Raw genomic sequence first — 16,978 nt, forward strand, 5'->3', positions numbered from 1 at the left:
AGAACAGCTGTAGACCCTCCTTATTTTTACTGAGTACCTACTGTGCAATGATCACTGTGCCATGTGTTTTTACATGTTCTCTCATCTTTTCACAACTCTCTCATTTTCACAGCTATCGTTTACATTTCATAGATGAAAGCACGAAGGCTCAGAGAGAGTAAGTATATCTCCTAAGGCCATATATGTGTTGTAAATAGCAGAGTTAGGATTTGAAACCAGGTCTTCTGATTTCACAAGACACACAATTTATAAAGGCATATGGAAAATCAGCAGGATACAAGAGGAACAAGATGGGTTTTAATGGTTCAAGAATCTTGATGATGTGTCTTTTCAGTGACTTTCAAGGGACATGAAAAGCAGATGATAATTAAATGATCACAGGTTGGGTGGGGGGGTGGAAGAGAGAGGAGAGGGAGGGACAGCTGAAGAGATTGATTCATTAATGGAATGAGACAGTCTAATGTAATTCAGGTGAGGGAACCGCTGAGAGGCTATGCCAAAGGGATGCTCATAAAATGTTGGGTTTGGGCTCAACCCTTGTGGGTTTTTTAGGGAGGTAAGGATTCCAGGCTTCTTTTGTTTGTTTGTTCTGTCATTCCTTAGCTATTTGCCTTATGAAATAAAATGTATGGAGGAAAGGGGCTGTGATTTGTGACATACCAATGGCAAAAACAAATAATTCCGAAGACTAAAGAATATTGTTGTTCAAAATTTTTAAGTATTTAAATTATTTTTCTCATTGTAAATGTAATAGGTAATAGGTAAAGGTAATAGAGAACTTGTAAAATATCGAGAGGTATGCAGAAGAAAATAGAAATTGTCTTAAAATTCTATGCCCTGGAGTTAATCATTGTTCAAATTCTGCTCTATTCCAGGCTAAAGAACATTTTTGTAAAAATCCAAAGCTCCTTTAAATTCACATAAAATCTTTAAAGGAATCGTAGGCAGTTCCTTCTTTTTTCCACAGGCACATTTGATCTTACAGTAATGGAAGAAGGGAAAAGTCTAGTTTTTCTTAAAAATCCATAGAAAAAGAATGTTCTTAGCCAGCCCTGGTACTACATTCCAGTGGACCCCTCATCCTACCAGCCAGGGAGTTCTTTCAGTTTCCTAATCTAAATCCCTCCTCTTTTTTATACCCATCTCCTTTAGTCCTGGCAACAATACAAACATCTATATATTCAATAAACACAAAAATAGCAACACTCAATTTGCCATTGAGGCAACTAATATTTCACTGAAGGAGCCCAAGCCATAAGATGAGATAAAACCAAGAGAGGACTAAGCTCTCTTCATCATCATGACTGTCTCAGGACCTCCCCCATAACAGACGCACTAGCAGGAGGTAAAAAGAAAGCAAAGGTTAAATAGGAGACACTTAGGGACCACCAGAAGAGGAAACTCTTTTAATAACAGAATCATAAAAAGTGTCTGTGAACAGATGTTCTTCTCTTTGAGAAAACCCAAAGATCTCACAGCTGGCTAGTGGCAAGCTTGGCCCAAAACCCAAGATATTGGACTCCCTGGCAGAAGCTAGTGTGGGTAAAGTACCCAATCCAATGTCTCATTAGGCATGAATTAGACAACTCACTAGGCATGAATCCCCTTCTTTGCCCATCTAATATGCTTTCCATTGCATTGGCAGCCTTCCATGCTGTGCAGTGTGTCCTCAGGTGGACAGGGTAATCAAGTTTGATGGTATGGACTTCAGCATTGGCATTGAACTTCTATTCACAGTGTACAAACTTTCTGGTTCTCCACATTGGTAGGACTCAGGGAGAACATCAACAACCAAGAGGTCATGCCAAATGGAGTTATAAGAGAACTTCTTAAAACCATCCATTGGAGAATACAAAAAAAAAAACCATTGCATTTCTAATTTTTTGGTAAAATCACCCCAAATCTGGTTTTATCTAGATTTTTGCATATGCTTATATCTTTTTAAAAAAATGTCAGGGCCACCAGCTTAAGCACACAGGGGGCTCCTAAATTGCAATAGCAGCAGGAAATCTGGAGATGCTCAAGATACCCTTCAGCTAGCAGGGCCCAAACAAGAGAGGCTGCATGAGAGGCAGGAACCACCAGTACTGTTTGTTCGTTCCCTTTGGTGCCTACTCTGTGCCTATCAATGTTTGCATTTTCCTCCCCCCCCATCCTGTGTGCATCCCCACCCCCCTTTTGCAACTGCAGCCTCCCTATTCTTATCAAAAGGTGCTCTTCTTCTCCAGATCATGTAATGCCCGTTACCATAGCACCCAGTACTTCACATTATTAAAACAATCTCTTTATTAGTAAGCCCGCTCCTCCCAGGAAGCCAGGCGCCTCGGAGCCCATTTGACAAGGTGATGAACCTGTGTCTTGGGAGGCTTAGGGATTTGTCAGGGGGCAGGACAGAGAGGCCCAGAGAGCTCGGACCTCACGCCCCACTCCTGGGTTGTACCCTGCTGCCTAGAGACGCTCCCAGCCATGTCTCATTTTGTTGCCTTTTCCTTTTCATCATGCACTCATAATAATTATACATGTTATCACACGTCACATTTTACAAAAGGCTTTCAAACACGTCCCTTCTTTCAATCCTCACAATATCCCTGTGAACTAAGAATTTTGTGTTCATTTTTAAAGGCTGAGGGTACTGGAAACTGACATTCAGAGTGGTCTGACTGTTCAAGGTCGTACAGACACTCAGGGGCAAAGCAAGAACTCAAAACCTGACCCTCTGCTGTCCCTACAACTACCTCACTTACAGTGGACAAACAGATACACAGATAGACAGACAAATAATTCTATGCCTCTGCAGAATGGATGCTCAATAATGATTTGTTGATTTTTTGGACTACTGTGTCTGCTTTTGAATCAAATGTGATGTTACTGACCTACCATCACTTGCTTCCTTTCCTTTCCTTGCCTTTCCTTTCCCTTCCCTTCCCTTCCCTTCCCTTCCCTTCCCTTCCCTTCCCTTCCCTTCCTTTCCTTTCCCTTCCTTCCCTTCCTTTCCCTTCCCTTCTTTATCCCCTTTCCTTCCTCTTTCTTTCCCTCTTTCTTTCTTGGCACATACTATGAAAAAGACACCACTGGAAGTGTTGGGGGAGGACAAAGAGTCTCCTTCATCGTCTATATTCTTAGCCAGTGAAGGGGGGATGAGACGTGATATACACACAAGCTGTCATCCAACGTGGCATGTTATAAACGCCGTTCATCCATTCACCAACTATTTATTGCCTACCAACTATGGTCCAGGATTCACTGATGAATAAAAGAGACGTGGGCCTTGCCCTCATGGAGCTTCTGTCCATGGAGGGAGGCAGGTGTTAAACAAACAGTACACAGTTATTTAATAATAACTGTGATATGTGCTGGGGAGGAAGAATGGGTGCACAACAAGAGCATAGAGACGAGGCTCTGACCTTGGCTGGGTGGAAGGATTGGGGGTTGAAACACAGAAAGCTTCCTAAAGAAAAGAATTTGATCCAAAGAGGTGGGGTGACATGCCTTGCCCCCTGGCCCCCCTCCGCCCCAGAAGGAAACTGAGGTCCTGGCCTCATCACAACTAGGCCAAGTCTGTGGTGGAGCCTGAGGAGACAGCGTGGATTAAAAAGGTGAAAGTAAAGGGCATGAGGGGTGGGTTTTCAGTAGCAGCACGTTCAGTGGTATCAGTCGGTGAGAATGCTTCACATTGAGAAAATCCAAAGTGACCGAGCTGGTTGTGGATCAGAACCGGGAGGTTCTCAGTGATGGGAGGTAAGGGTGGGAGTTTCAAGGGCAGGGAGAGAGAGAAAGAGACGCAGAGAGACACACAGAGAGAAGAGAGGGGGAGACTACGAGCTGGGGAGGATCAGGAAGAGGTGGCATTTAGGATAAACTAGGATTCAGCTAAAGGGGATAAGTAGTAGGGACGATGGCATTCCAGAGGGTGAAGCAGCCAGAGCAGAAGGGGGAACAAAGCAACGTGCAGGGCGTGTTCCGGGAAAGAGTAAGCTGTGCACTTTTCCAGAGTCTGGAATGTGCTCAGTCAAGGGGAATCTGAGGGCTTGGGGAAGTGGGAGGGGACCCAGTGCAGATACCTCTGTGGGCAAAGGGGAGCCATTAAGAGTATTTGGTTTGAGGAGTCCCATCAGCGTTGTGCATTAGGAGGATTAATCTGCCAGGAGTGAACAGGATGAATGGACAGGGAGAGAGGAAGGTGGCAGCTGCCCCTCCACTTCACTCACGGCGTCTTCCTGGTCTACCACTGGCAGACTCATCAATAAATGGAAGTTTTAAAACAGTCCTCTGCCCGCCCTCCAATGGAAAAAGGGTGATTCATTTTTAGCACTCATCATGATTGCTTTTCTTAATTACCAGTCATGATGGATCCCTCCCTGAAGCGTTGAAAGGGTATATCCCTGCCCCTCAAGCAGCTGGGAAAATAATGGATGTTCAAGAACTACTTGTTGGATTTATTGAATTTCCTCCCTTTTTGATTTCACTTGTGGTGGCCTGAAGTCCTCGGGAGCTATTTTTACCTGCCAGGATGTTAAGGGGAAGACCTCTCTGCCGCCGCTGCCTTCTCCATCTCTGATTTCACAATCTTCCCAATCTTGGCTGGCTGAGGCCGGCGAAGGGCTGGACCCAGTGCATCACCACAGGCCAAGGGGGGAGGGGGTGATAGCAGCTCACACATAGTTCTTGACTCGGCGTCAGAAAGGCTCCAGTCCCTAAATATCTGTGCCCCAGCCTGCTGAAGTGTCTGAAATAACACCTTGAGAGTCACTGATGTTTGGGCGATTTCAGAAATAGCGTTGCATCCTTAACAGCTGCTCATGGGTGAAGTCATAGGGGGCCAGAAAAGCCTTCCCCTCGGCATGCCACTGCATCGGCAAACTGCTTCTAGATCTGCCCCCAATCCCTGCCAACCTTTCAGTTCCTCTAGCTCAGTCTGTCTAACTTGAGATCTTCTGGCATTTTTCTTGCCAGGCGGTACCTCTTTACTCGGCCCTCTGTATACTAAACGCTTCGAACTATTTCTTGTCTCTTGGGCTTATTTCTCCCAACTAAGTCTTTTCCAAACCTGTGGCTGCAGGCCAGCACCACCTCATTCCCACCTGACCCCCATACTCAACCCATTTTTCAGAACCTTCACCTGACCAGAGGCTGGGCTTCCTGTTTGCCAGGGACAGAAGTTTGGACACTTCAAGCATGGCATCTCCAAGGTGAGGTGAAACGTAGTGGAAAAAGCACAAAATTTAGAGTCAAAAGAATTGGTTTCCGAGCTTGATTCCACTACTTAATAACTGTGCCTTTAGGCAATCAGTTAGGTCGTGACAAGACATCCATGCTGGCCCGCAGAGTAACCAGGAGGGGCCAATGAATAATCTCAAATACTGAAAAGTGGCATACATACCCAGTTAAGATTTGGCCTTCTTTAGACACCACTCTGTAAGGCTGTGATTCTCAAATTTCACTGCTCATAGGACTCACCTGTGGATCTTGTTAAAGAGACACATGTCCAGGCCACAAAGATTCTGATTCAGACGGTCCAGGCAGGGCCTAGAGGTCTCAGTGTTTAACAGGCCCCCCACATGAGTCTGATGCAGATGTGCCTGGACCCTGTGAGCAACGCTGCCGCAGGCGGAACGTCTCAGACCCCAGCTTCTTGGGTGTTCCACGGTTGATGCCAGCAAAATTTGGCACTACGACCTCCTCTAAGGCTAATATGATACACTAAATACACCAATTACTCAAACTCTGTCTGATATTGCTAAACATTCTGACTTTAAGACCTTCCTTGTGCCACACCCCAGTATCCCCCCTGCCTCCCACCCCCAATCAACTATCTCTCTGTCTTCAGCTGTTTCTATTCACTTTTGCTACTGGACAGAGTTACCTGAATGCTGGCGGTTAATGCAGCTCTCACACAATTCCTTCTGAAACTAAATTCCTTTTGGATTTTTGGGAACAGCTGCCTGGAAATGGAGGTGATTATACAGTGTTTGGCTTTTGGCAGTTAGAGGACTATGTCTCGCCTGAACACTGACTCAAAAGGCCTTCCCCATTATGGAGAAAATCATCACAGCAAGATACATTCTCATGTCTTAATATCCAACATTCTTTCTGACTGCAACCCACTTGGGTTTTGCTTTTAACAGTATTTCGTGCCTGTTTATAAATAAGCTATAAAAGCATGTTGTAGACTCTCAGGTGTTATACACATGGGAAATTTCAGTACTATTGCTTATATAATTGCAAGATCTTGCTATGCTACAAATGCCTGAGATCAGAACAAGGTCAGTTTCGCCTAAATCCTGCTTTGCTGCGTCTACATGCTTTGCTCAGTGGATCTTTGGAGAGGGCAAAATAGTGGTTTTTACTGCCATATAAAGCATATGCCCAAGCACTCCTAACTGAAAACCCAGTCAAATATAACAGACACTTGCCCTTCTGTAAATATAGCTCTACAAGTGGTGGGGCCTTTGGGCTGTGCTGAGGTTAATGGTGAGCTTCCTAACATCCCTGTCTGCCCCGCCCTGCTCAGCTGCCAGCAATGATCGTCTGCCTCAAGCAGTCACTGGATGGTATATTTAGAGCCTCTTCCCCAAGAGTAAGTGAGATCTGAAAATAGACTGCTTAGCCTGTGTGTGATTGGGTTGCAGCCTCCAGCTCTACACCTGAATACATGTAGGCCGTAGCCAGCTCAATACACATGGGTTCAATAGAAGTCAAGTGACAGTGGCCTGGTCTTGGGGGCTGGGCTCTGCCTGAGTACTTTTCCTCCCTCGCAGGGACTTGAACAGGCCTTTCTGAGGTCTAGGGCTGACATCCACCTCTTTGGCTGGGACTCCTTGGATCTGGACCCAGTCTGGCTTAGAGTGTCCCATATTCGCATGGCTGGCCTCTCTCTGGAAGGGACCAGATGTTTCCCTCTGGTCTCAGCCCTATTCTTCTCTCAGCATGATCACAGTTGTTCTGTATCCTGAGAGCTCCCATGTGCTTTGCAGCTGTGGTTGAGTTGTTTATGACAGGGAGGGTTTTATGATCGTCATTTGACTGGGAACCAAGAGATGGAGGCATCTCTATAAATGTTCCTTCTACCTTGAAATTTTTATGACAATGTTATTTAGTTTGGAGTTAAGGGTCGTTATAAGTTACCCTTAAACTCTCGGCTCATAGCTCCATGAGAGCAGAGACAAAGCCTGTTCTGTTCATAGTTGCAATCTCAGCATCCATTCAATAAGCATTTATTGAGCCCTTAATGTGTACAAAGGAAAATGCTAGATTCTTTGATAACATAAAGATGAATAAGAGGGTCTCCCTATACTGAGGAAGAAGATTCCAGTTTAACAACTAGTTATGATACAAAGGGAAATTCAACTAGTGCTGTAATAAATATTTAAACAAGTTTTTTTGGGAAAGCAGTGGAAGTACTATTTGTAAAGGAAGATTGACAGAGGAAACGGCCTTTAGATAGTGTCGTTAACGAGTAAGATTTTGACAGCAGACGGGGTGGGATGTGAGCATGTCATGCTGAGAACACAGTGCCAGCAAACCTCAAGTCAGTATATGCAAGTCTATGCAGCAGATGGCCTCAGCCACCAGATCTCCCGCTAAGCAAGAGCTTCTTGGGTTCATAAGCCCCAGTTGGATATACTAGCAGATGGGCAAAGTGGATCTTATTGGTTCCTTGGAACTATCTTGGGAAGTGCTTTCTCATTTTCTGCTGATGGGTCCTTCTTAGCCTCTTGTTGTGGAAAACTTCTCCTTCCTTAAGTCAATAGTTCCCAAACTCATCTGCGTGTTAGAATCTCCTGGGATTCTTTGAATGGTTCCAAAACACAGACCACAGCCCCAGACCAAGTGAATAATCCTGGAGGTAGACAAAAGTATCTGTAATTTTTTAAGCTTCCTGGCTGATTCGAATGCACAGACAAGTTTGGAAATCCCTTCCTTAAGGCACACTTAACTCAGTCAGCTGGTTTTGCCAGTGACTGGAGCAGTTAGCTACAATACAAATGTGACTGGTTGCAAAGCCATGGATGACACCTTGTAGATATAGCACATGCTTTTGGACACATTATGGAAATGTCCCAATTTTTTATGATAACTGAGACAGTTCTAATTTAAAGCTAATCAGCACTCTTTCTGAATGAGGTACTTCATTTCTGTCCTCAGGGCATCTCAGCCACCGAGACTGAGGCACTGTACTAATGCCAGTATGGAGCCTGCCTACATGTGAGTCTGTGATTCCAGAAAAAAAGAGCTCATGAAAATGAAATTTGGGCTGTAAAGACTGTTGGGACTTAGGAACACCCGTCTCCTCTTGTCCAGTGCCCTGGAGTTGACATCAGGAGATCTCAGCCTAATCAATGAACTTAGTCATTTGCTAATCATGCATTTACCAGATTTCTATTATGTGTTAGACTCTCTTGTAAAGACAGCTGGGGCTACAAAAATGACTCAGACCAAGTTGACAGTTATTTAAGCTCTGCTGTCTAGTAAGACAGGGTTTTCAGTTGCATTCATGATTATAATAACACAAGGAGTTAATAATAATGTCGAGTGACACAAGAGTGGTCTCAAGCATAGACTATGGGAGTCTAGGAGAGAGAGTGGTTCAAGCAGAGAGCCACGTAAAAGGCCTCATGAGAATGGCCTTGGGGAATGGGTGTTATTTGGACAGAGAGAAGAAAGAGGGGAAGGCTATTCTGAGCAGAGGAGCAGAACGAAAATGGATTACTGGGGTGGTGCCATGGGAAAATGGCAAGTCATCTGAATTTGACCAGAATGTGAAGGAGAGACAAAGCCAGGAAGGAAGGTTGTCAGCAGTACACAGTTGACATCGAATTGTGGGTGACACAGTGGAACCATGGAACTCTTCTAAAGGGGAGACCTGAATATTTTTATTCTTCAACTTCTTTTTTTTTTTTTTTTAAAGAATTTTCTTCTGTTGAGGTCAACTATGGCTTAGATATTTAATGTCAGTGTATTCCTCAACTTCTTGAATGCACTAAGCTCACTTCCTCCTCAGGGCTCTTAGATCCTCTGTTCCCTCTGTCTGGTACACTTTCCCCCCAACTTCTCTTTCCTCCCCTCGGCTGAATCCTACTCATCCTTCAGATCTGAGTATAACTGTCATTTTCTCAAAGAAGTCTGCCCTGGCCTTTCAAATGAAATTAGATTCCCCTGCTATAGTCTCTCATCTCATCCAATTATTTTCCTTCCTTGTACTTAACACGGGTTATAATGATATATTTATGTCTGTGACCATTTGTTTGATATCCATCTCTTCCATCTGACTGTATAAGCTCCATGAGGTCAGGGACTTTATCTATCTTGTCCCTTACTGTATCCCCAGTAACTGGCAGGCAAAAAGGTCTCGAGAAGTGTTGGCTAAATGTTAAGTGAATGAATGAGTGACAGCAAAGAGAAAAAACAATATAAATAGAAACCCCCCTTACATATACGCACACATAAAACAGAAACATGTCATTAATAAGAGAAGGATCATGGTCTGGTGCAAGATACATTGGCTAGGAGTCAGAGTTGGGGGCCTGGTTTTTATACTCATTTCTGCCACTACCTAACTGTGAGACCACATCCAAAATGCGATTTGTTAGAGTAGCTATTTTTCCTTCTCTGCGGTCACAACCTTGGTCTCAAATTCCTCATTTATAAAATTGTGATAATACAGCCTGCCCTATTTATCTTCAATATTGGGAAAAACACTTGCACTTAATACACTGTCATGTAGGTAAAGTACTGCACAAATATAAAAATATTAATCCATAGCATCAGTGTGGAGATATTTGCGTCTAAATTGTATATCTAATGTCTATTGGCAATTCGCAAATAAGTGACTTCAGTTTTTCATTCATGTTTGCTGCAAAAATTATTTTCTATCACCATTGGTCAAAAGTAAAAAAAAAAAAAAAAAAATAGTTAAGACCAGTGGTAAAGCTATATCCTTTCATTACCAGAGTGACTATGAGATATTATGTTGAGTCTGTGTTGAACATACTAGTGAAAACACATGCCCTTTACATTTACTCAAAGGCACTAATGGCTTTCATAAAAGCAGAATGTATCATTTAAGGGGAATAAATAATTAGCCTTGACAAGAAGTAAGCTCAGGATTCTCATGAATGAATTAGCCAATTCCCTCTATGGATACCGAGTATTTGGTTTTTAATTTTACATCCTAATGAAAATTGAGGACCAGCTGGAGACACTGGAGGGACTGAGACACAGGGTTGTCTGGGAAGGGCTTAAGTTAGGATAAAGTTGTTATATCAACAGTGGTCTTAAACAAGGCACAGTGGTGCCAAGCAAAAAATGTGGATTAGAAAGAAAAGCCACATTCGTATTTTTTGTACTTTAGGCTTAGTACTTTATGGCTTGTTATGGAATGTTAAACCATATGGAAGGTATCCCACAGGGACAGCAGGCTGGGATATTTTGGGTCTAATCATATCAAGCATTTTTTAATGCAAAACTATTTATTGAGCATCTATTGTGTGTTCTAACGTTTATGTGAGAAAATTTTATGTGGGGAAACAGTTGGGAGAAGGTAAACGGGCATGAACAACGAACCAGAAGTTGGAATGAACATATTGTGCTCCCACAGTGAATGAGCAAATTAGCAAGAGCAGAAGGGACCATTGGAGAAAGGGAAGAAAGAAAAGCAAGAAAATATTACTTCCTTGCTTGTATAGAACTTTATAATATGAAACAAACAAACAGACATAGCCCCAAACCAAACCAAAACGTATGCACAATTCTCATCACATTTGATCCACAAAACAAAAAACCAATGCAGAAACCTCAGTGAGGTCGGGGGTATGGGTGTTTCCCCCAGAGGGTAAATGAGCTTGCCCAAGGGCACACAGCTGGACAGCGGGGGGGGGGGGGGGGGGGGGGGGGGGGGGGGCGGGGGTTGGGGGGGGGGAATGCCTCGCATTACTCTCCCAGAGCACTTTCCTCTGTAGGGCTCAAAAGATAGGATGAGATGCGATGGTGAAGCCTTTCCATTCCAGGCTAAGGAATTTGGTCTTTATTCTGTGAGGAAAATAAGTAGACAGTACACCCAATTTAGCACAAGGGGAAGAAAGCAGAGTTCACCACAAACCGCCAACAGGTCATCTTGACCTGGACCTTGGACAAGGCTCTACAGAGAGCTTTCTAAAGGATGGTTTTTGAGTGCTTGGAAGAACCCTTGCCAGCACTGGTTCACCAAAAAGCCAATTATGTTGAAGCAACTCATTTTCTCCTGACAGGAGTACCATAGAAAATTTAGTTTGTACTTCAGTAAGACACTTGTTTCAGATACCACTCTGGAGAAAATGGGCAATTACAGGATGGGTGGTGGATTAATTTGCACTGAATTTTTTTCCACTTTATTTCTTTTAATTTTTTTGATTTATTATTCTTTTATTTAAGTATAGTTGATCTACAATTTTCTGTTAGGTTCAGGTGTACAGTTAAGTAAGTCAGTTATATATATATATATATATATATATATATATATATGTATATATATATATATGTATATATACATGTATATATGTATACATATAAATACACATATATACATTTATTCTTTTTTATTATAGGTTATTACAAGATATTGAGTATAGTTCCCTGTGCTATACAGTAGGTCCTTTTTGGTTTTCTATTTTATGTATAGTAGTGTGTATATGTTATAATTTACAGTGAATTTTAAAGGTGAAGGGGATTTTAGAACTCATCTAACCTACTCCATCCTTTTAAAAATGAGAAAAAGGAAACAAGAGGTAAATCAACTTGCTTTAAGTTATATCATCATCATCATCATCAAAATAGCTCACACATATTGAACATTTACTATGTATCTGGCACATTCTAAGTGATTAATATGTATTAGCTTATTTAATCCTCACAACAAACCTATGTGGTAACAGAGGCTCAGGGAGATTCAGTAACTTGCCAATATCACAAGGTTATAAGCAATGGACCTGGGATTTGCCAGCAAGGCTGGCTTCTGAGTTGGTGCTTTCTCTTTAGGTACACCTTCTCCAGGACATAAAACTAGAAAGTGGGAGAACAAAGTGTCACTGGCACTAATGGATGGACTTTCTGGTGGTACGCTATAAGACGTCCTTGCTATGTCCTTTTCAACATTTTTACCCACAAGTTGGATAAAATATGGAAAGCAGTTCATCAGATCTTCAGAAGTCATGATATGGGGAGAGGAATAAAAAATACACTGGACAAAAGAAGCAGGATCTCAAAAAATCTGGGATGATGAATGACTCTAAATATTTTCATTTCAGAGGAATATAGGAAGATATTGCGTGTTGACTCCCAAACCAATTGCCCAAGAATGTAGTGGAGAATACGCATAAAAGAGAATACAACTTGGGATGTGGGATTTATCAATTCCAACATGAATAAGCATGTGGGGCTGCCCAGAAGCTAATGCAAGGAAGCAAATGACATTCTGTGTGTATTTTGCACTGGTCACGTCCACGCTGGTTCTCAGCTGATGTTATGAGACCAGTGACTAGCCAGGGGAGCTCCAGTCACCAAGACTTTTCACAGTGACGGCCTGATCTTTCTTCCTCCTTCCTGACCTGCTTTTGCTCTGACGTCCATCTTGGCCTCTTCCCCCATTGTCATCCTGACTTTGTTCCTGCCTCTTGCCCTTTATTCTCAGTTTTTGTTCTGGGTTCTCCTAGCATGTGAATCTTGGGGTTTTTTTCCCTGTGGGGCCCTGATTTGACTGCTTCTCTGACTATGAGCCATGCTGCATCAGGAGAAAACCTCTCATCTTTGTTTCAGCCTCTCAGAGCTCAGTCCATGACTCTGACCCCTGGAGGGTGTGCTGATAGCACTCCCATTGCCCTGTCAATACATACACCACAAGAAGATTTGGACCATATCTGGAGTATCGTATCCAAGTCTGGCCTACCCCCTTCCCTACCATAAGGGAATCTCTGTAAATTGAAGTATATTTATAGAAAAAGGATAGGTTGTGAATAGACTTGAACAGTTGGTGATATGTGGAATGAATAAAAGAGGCCAGAATGCCCAGAGAAGGTAGACTATGGGCTTGGGAGATTTATCTCTGACTTTGCAGAAGATCCTACTGTGAAAGACCCCGCAGGTTTCTCTGTGTGGCTCCAGGGAGTAGCCTAGAACCTGTGGGCAGAAGCGGCAGGGAGGAGACAGATTTCAGCTTAATAAAAAACTTTCTCATGGTAAGAGCTGTCCAGAAATGGAATAGAATGAAATGGTAGTGAGCTCCCCATTATTGGAGGTATTCAAGTATAGGTGGAGCAGTGGCTTGTCAGGAAAACTGTATAGTAGATCCAAACATCAAAGGGATGCTTAGGCTTTTTCATGTGTGGGTTGGTTGCACCCAAGAGTCTCTGTGCCACTGAGGACTCAATGGTGCTTTTTGAACAGATGGCCTGATGACAGTGGTATGTAAGGTAAATGCATCCCTCCGGTGAAATGTCAGAGAAGGACCACCCCATTTGTCTTCCCTACCTGTATGTTTTCTGTGTCAGCGAGCTCTGGCTTCTAACTGCCCTTGTCAAGCTTCTACCTTTAGAGCTCAGACAAACACTTCCGGCCACCAGAACAGGAGGGGCCCACCCCAGATCTAAGGGCCACTCTGGTTTAGTTTTCCAAAGCTGGGGATGGCCTCTCACACTTGGCCGATCTCGGGTTTATGAAAGGGCTCTGTTCTCTCTTGGCCCCTATCCCCACTGCCTTTCCCAGATCAAATACCAAGTGCATTGGATAGATAGAAGCCGCAGTGAGAAAATGCATTTTAATAAAACCCCATTGATTTTGGGGGCTGCAAGTAAAGAAAAGGCACCTAAAGAGTCCCACCACCACCCCCCTACTCCCCCCGCCCGGCCACTTCCCCCTCCTCTGTCCTGACCTACTCTGGGGCGGTCACACATCGATTGGCTTCCCAGATAATAGATTGTGCCACCACCGGTGGGGACCTCTGGGGACCAGCCGGGAGGTGCAAGAGTCGCACGCAGCAGCCCAGCCCCGACTTAATCAAACTAGCAACAGGATCTCCAGCGGCAGCGCGGCGGTGGCAGTGTGGCAGTGGCGGCAGCGGCGGCGGCATTATGCGTGATTACTGACAGGCACCAGCTGCTGCCGCCACCGCCGGCTCAACGCACGATGTGGACTCTCAGATCGAGAGGCAGATTCCTGACTAATCCCAGAGGGCTGGCCCAGCCCGAGCTGCCCGGGCTGGTAGGAAGCGATGACCACTCTTGCTAGCCCAAGTTGAAGGGAGCCCGGCTGCGCTCGGGAGCCGGGAGAGGCCGAGCGATTGAGCAGACGCGCCCGGGAGGACTATGAACTGAAGAGTCAACATGTATGGAAATTATTCTCACTTCATGAAGTTTCCCACAGGCTTCGGAGGTGAGTATTTCACATGGTTTCACCGTGGGGACCGTCTGGAGAGACGGAGCGGAGATGGGGAGATCCGGATAAATGGATTAGGATTGAATTAGGAGAGCATATATGTTTACAGGCATATACAGTGTGTTTCCGTGTGAGTGTGTGTGTGCATGAGAGAGGGACAGGGACCGGGAGAGGGAGGGAGCGAGAGAGGGGGAGAGAATGGTCCGTAGGTGAAGATCTGTTTGCACATCAGAATGAGTGAACAGATGGGAGGATATGGGGATATTCTAAGGAGAGCCTCAACCCACTTGCTTGGGAATATGTCTGAGACAAAGGTAGACTAAGTGCATTGTTTTAACCCGGTGTGTTTGCGTGGGTGTGAAGAGTGGAAAAGGTAGGGGAAATTACTAGGAGGCACCTATTATCCAACTTGCCATGCGGAAAAAAAAAATGTGACTGAAAAGGTTTTGCCTATATTAAGGGTCCCTGGGATACTTCATAACAAGGGACTGATTGTTTTATTTAAAAGCAGATTTCCTTAGAATTGGAATTTTTAAAAAAGAAAACACAGCACTTTAATTTGCCACCCTGTTTTCCTTCCTCTGTTTTCTCCCCTTTTGATTTGCTAATAGCCTCTTGTCCCCTCCCCTGCTGCTGCCCCCAATTCCATTTCCAGGGTCGCTGCCTTCGGTCGGAATCTGGGAGTTGGTGGAGGGGGTGGGTGGTCCAGGTTCTCAGAGCAGAAAACAGGCGAGCTGGAGCTCCAAGTTGCCAAGCCAGGCAGCGCAGCTGGGCGGCACTTCCCAGGGGCTGCCTTCACACCCAAGCACTTTGGTCCCAAGGCTCCTTCCATTCAGTGGCAGAAGCAGCACGGCCGCTCAGCTTTGGATTCATGGAACCAACAGCTGACCAACTGGCCTCTCACTTGGCATCTGGTGGCATATAGTTCGGGTTCTTGGGAGCCAAAGGGGAGAGCTTTTGCCCCGCGGATGCTGGCAGGCAAGACAAAGCAGAAATTCTCGTCAGGTCTTGAGAACTGAAAAGTCCCTGCTCTCCCCACCTCCTGTGGGGACAGATAGGCCATTCATCTGAAGGCTTGGGGGCAAAGCTTGCCTACCCCCTCTGGGCAGTCCCCTCTATAAGGTGTGATGGGACATGGCCAGTGGATGGGGTCCCTGTCCTGGAGTCATTAAGCCAGGGGGTTTGCTGATTCATTTGGGGTACATTGGGTGGTTTTGTGGGCCAAGCATGGACTTAGGCGCTGGTAATACAGATGTGCATGAGATGTAGTCTCTACTATTTGGACTGGGCAAGCTTGTTATTACCCAGACACATTGTAATACTGCATGGCATGTGCCCTATCTGTTGCAGCAGGAGGTTGCCACTTGGACACAGCGGGTGGGGGGCCATGGACACACATCCTGGAGGCGGTAATGCTGAAGTTCTTGGGGCCAGTATTGTGACATGACCCGGTGAGAGTGGTGGCCAAAGCTGTGACCTGGACATCTGATCTCCAGTTTACAGTTGGGTCCTGGGTGTGAAAAGCCTTTTCAGCTCCCATCTTGGTCCCATTCACAGCCGAGAAGTACTTTTTCTTTTTCCCTCTGAGTTCAGTTGTCTGAAGAACATGCTTATCCATGAGATTCTTGGGACCCCTGAGGTCTGTGAGGTTATGGCTTCATGACTGCCAAGGAGACCCTCTGCGACAGTTGGGGTGAATAAAAGGATTGAAGGTGGACAGACGTAGGGAGAGAAGGTCTGGAGAAAGAAGATCTAGTCCAGAATTCGCTGGGGGCTGCTGGCTGGAATCTTGGGACGGTAGCCTCCTAAGGGACCTCAAAGGGCATCTTAGCCCTCTTATATTATAGATGTGTAAACTGAGGCCTCAAGAAAGACAGGAATAGTTTAAGGTTCTGTGGAGTTGAGGGGGGAGAGCCCTTCTGGAAAAACCCCTGAGTCAAACTTCTGATAGTGCTCCTTCAATCTGATAGAGTGAAAAGAGCATGAAAGACACACACACACACACACACAGAGAGAGAGAGAGAGAGAGAGAGAAAGAAAGAGAACTGAGTTTGGTTTCTAGGTTTTCACTTACTAGCTTTGTGACCTTAGGCAAGTTACTGAACCTCTCTAAGCCTCATCTCTAAAACGGAGTTTAACATCCCATCCTCAGATCATGGTTGTGAGCATTAAACGTGCAAATGCTTGAAAAAGCAGCTCTAGAGTGTTGTCTGTATATGTGGTATTTAGTAAAAATTAATATTTTCATCCCCTTCATTTTGTTCAAGTACTAACATGCAAATTAATCTAAAAATCAGACATTACTGTAGAATAATGAATTAGGAATCTGGGGAAATAAAATTAAATCCATGAAGACCCACAGACGTTGCTGGTTTAAATTTTCATAATTGTGAGAGCTCTGGTATTTAGTGTAATTAGGTTTCAGATAAAAGGAAACACAACTGGCTGGACCATGGAAGAAGTAGGCTGATATAACATGAGGGGTGGGGGAGAAAGGATCATCTAGGCTGTTGAAACATCTCCCCCTAATGCTTCTTTTCCTCCCCATTCCTGAGGGAGGAGAACAGTTATTTTG

The 16,978-nt window shown here is 44.5% G+C and overlaps 1 protein-coding gene and 1 long non-coding RNA gene across 2 annotated transcripts in view; one reads left to right on the top strand and one right to left on the bottom strand.

Annotated features, from left to right (window-relative positions):
* The window catches only part of LOC309636003, a 702,830-nt gene that overhangs the window by 179,049 nt on the left and 506,803 nt on the right, over nucleotides 1-16,978 (bottom strand). The gene's annotated exons all lie outside the window — the stretch shown is intronic.
* Nucleotides 14,020-16,978, top strand: part of RXRG (retinoid X receptor gamma) — a 43,591-nt gene continuing 40,632 nt past the window's right edge. The window contains exon 1 of the mRNA XM_082397507.1: nucleotides 14,020-14,400. Within this exon, the coding sequence (XP_082253633.1) occupies nucleotides 14,352-14,400 (49 nt within the window). The 5' untranslated portion in view covers nucleotides 14,020-14,351. The remainder of the gene's footprint in view (nucleotides 14,401-16,978) is intronic.

Source organism: Balaenoptera borealis, assembly GCF_965194805.1.
Source record: "Balaenoptera borealis genome assembly, chromosome: 1".
Classification (NCBI taxonomy): domain Eukaryota; kingdom Metazoa; phylum Chordata; class Mammalia; order Artiodactyla; family Balaenopteridae; genus Balaenoptera; species Balaenoptera borealis.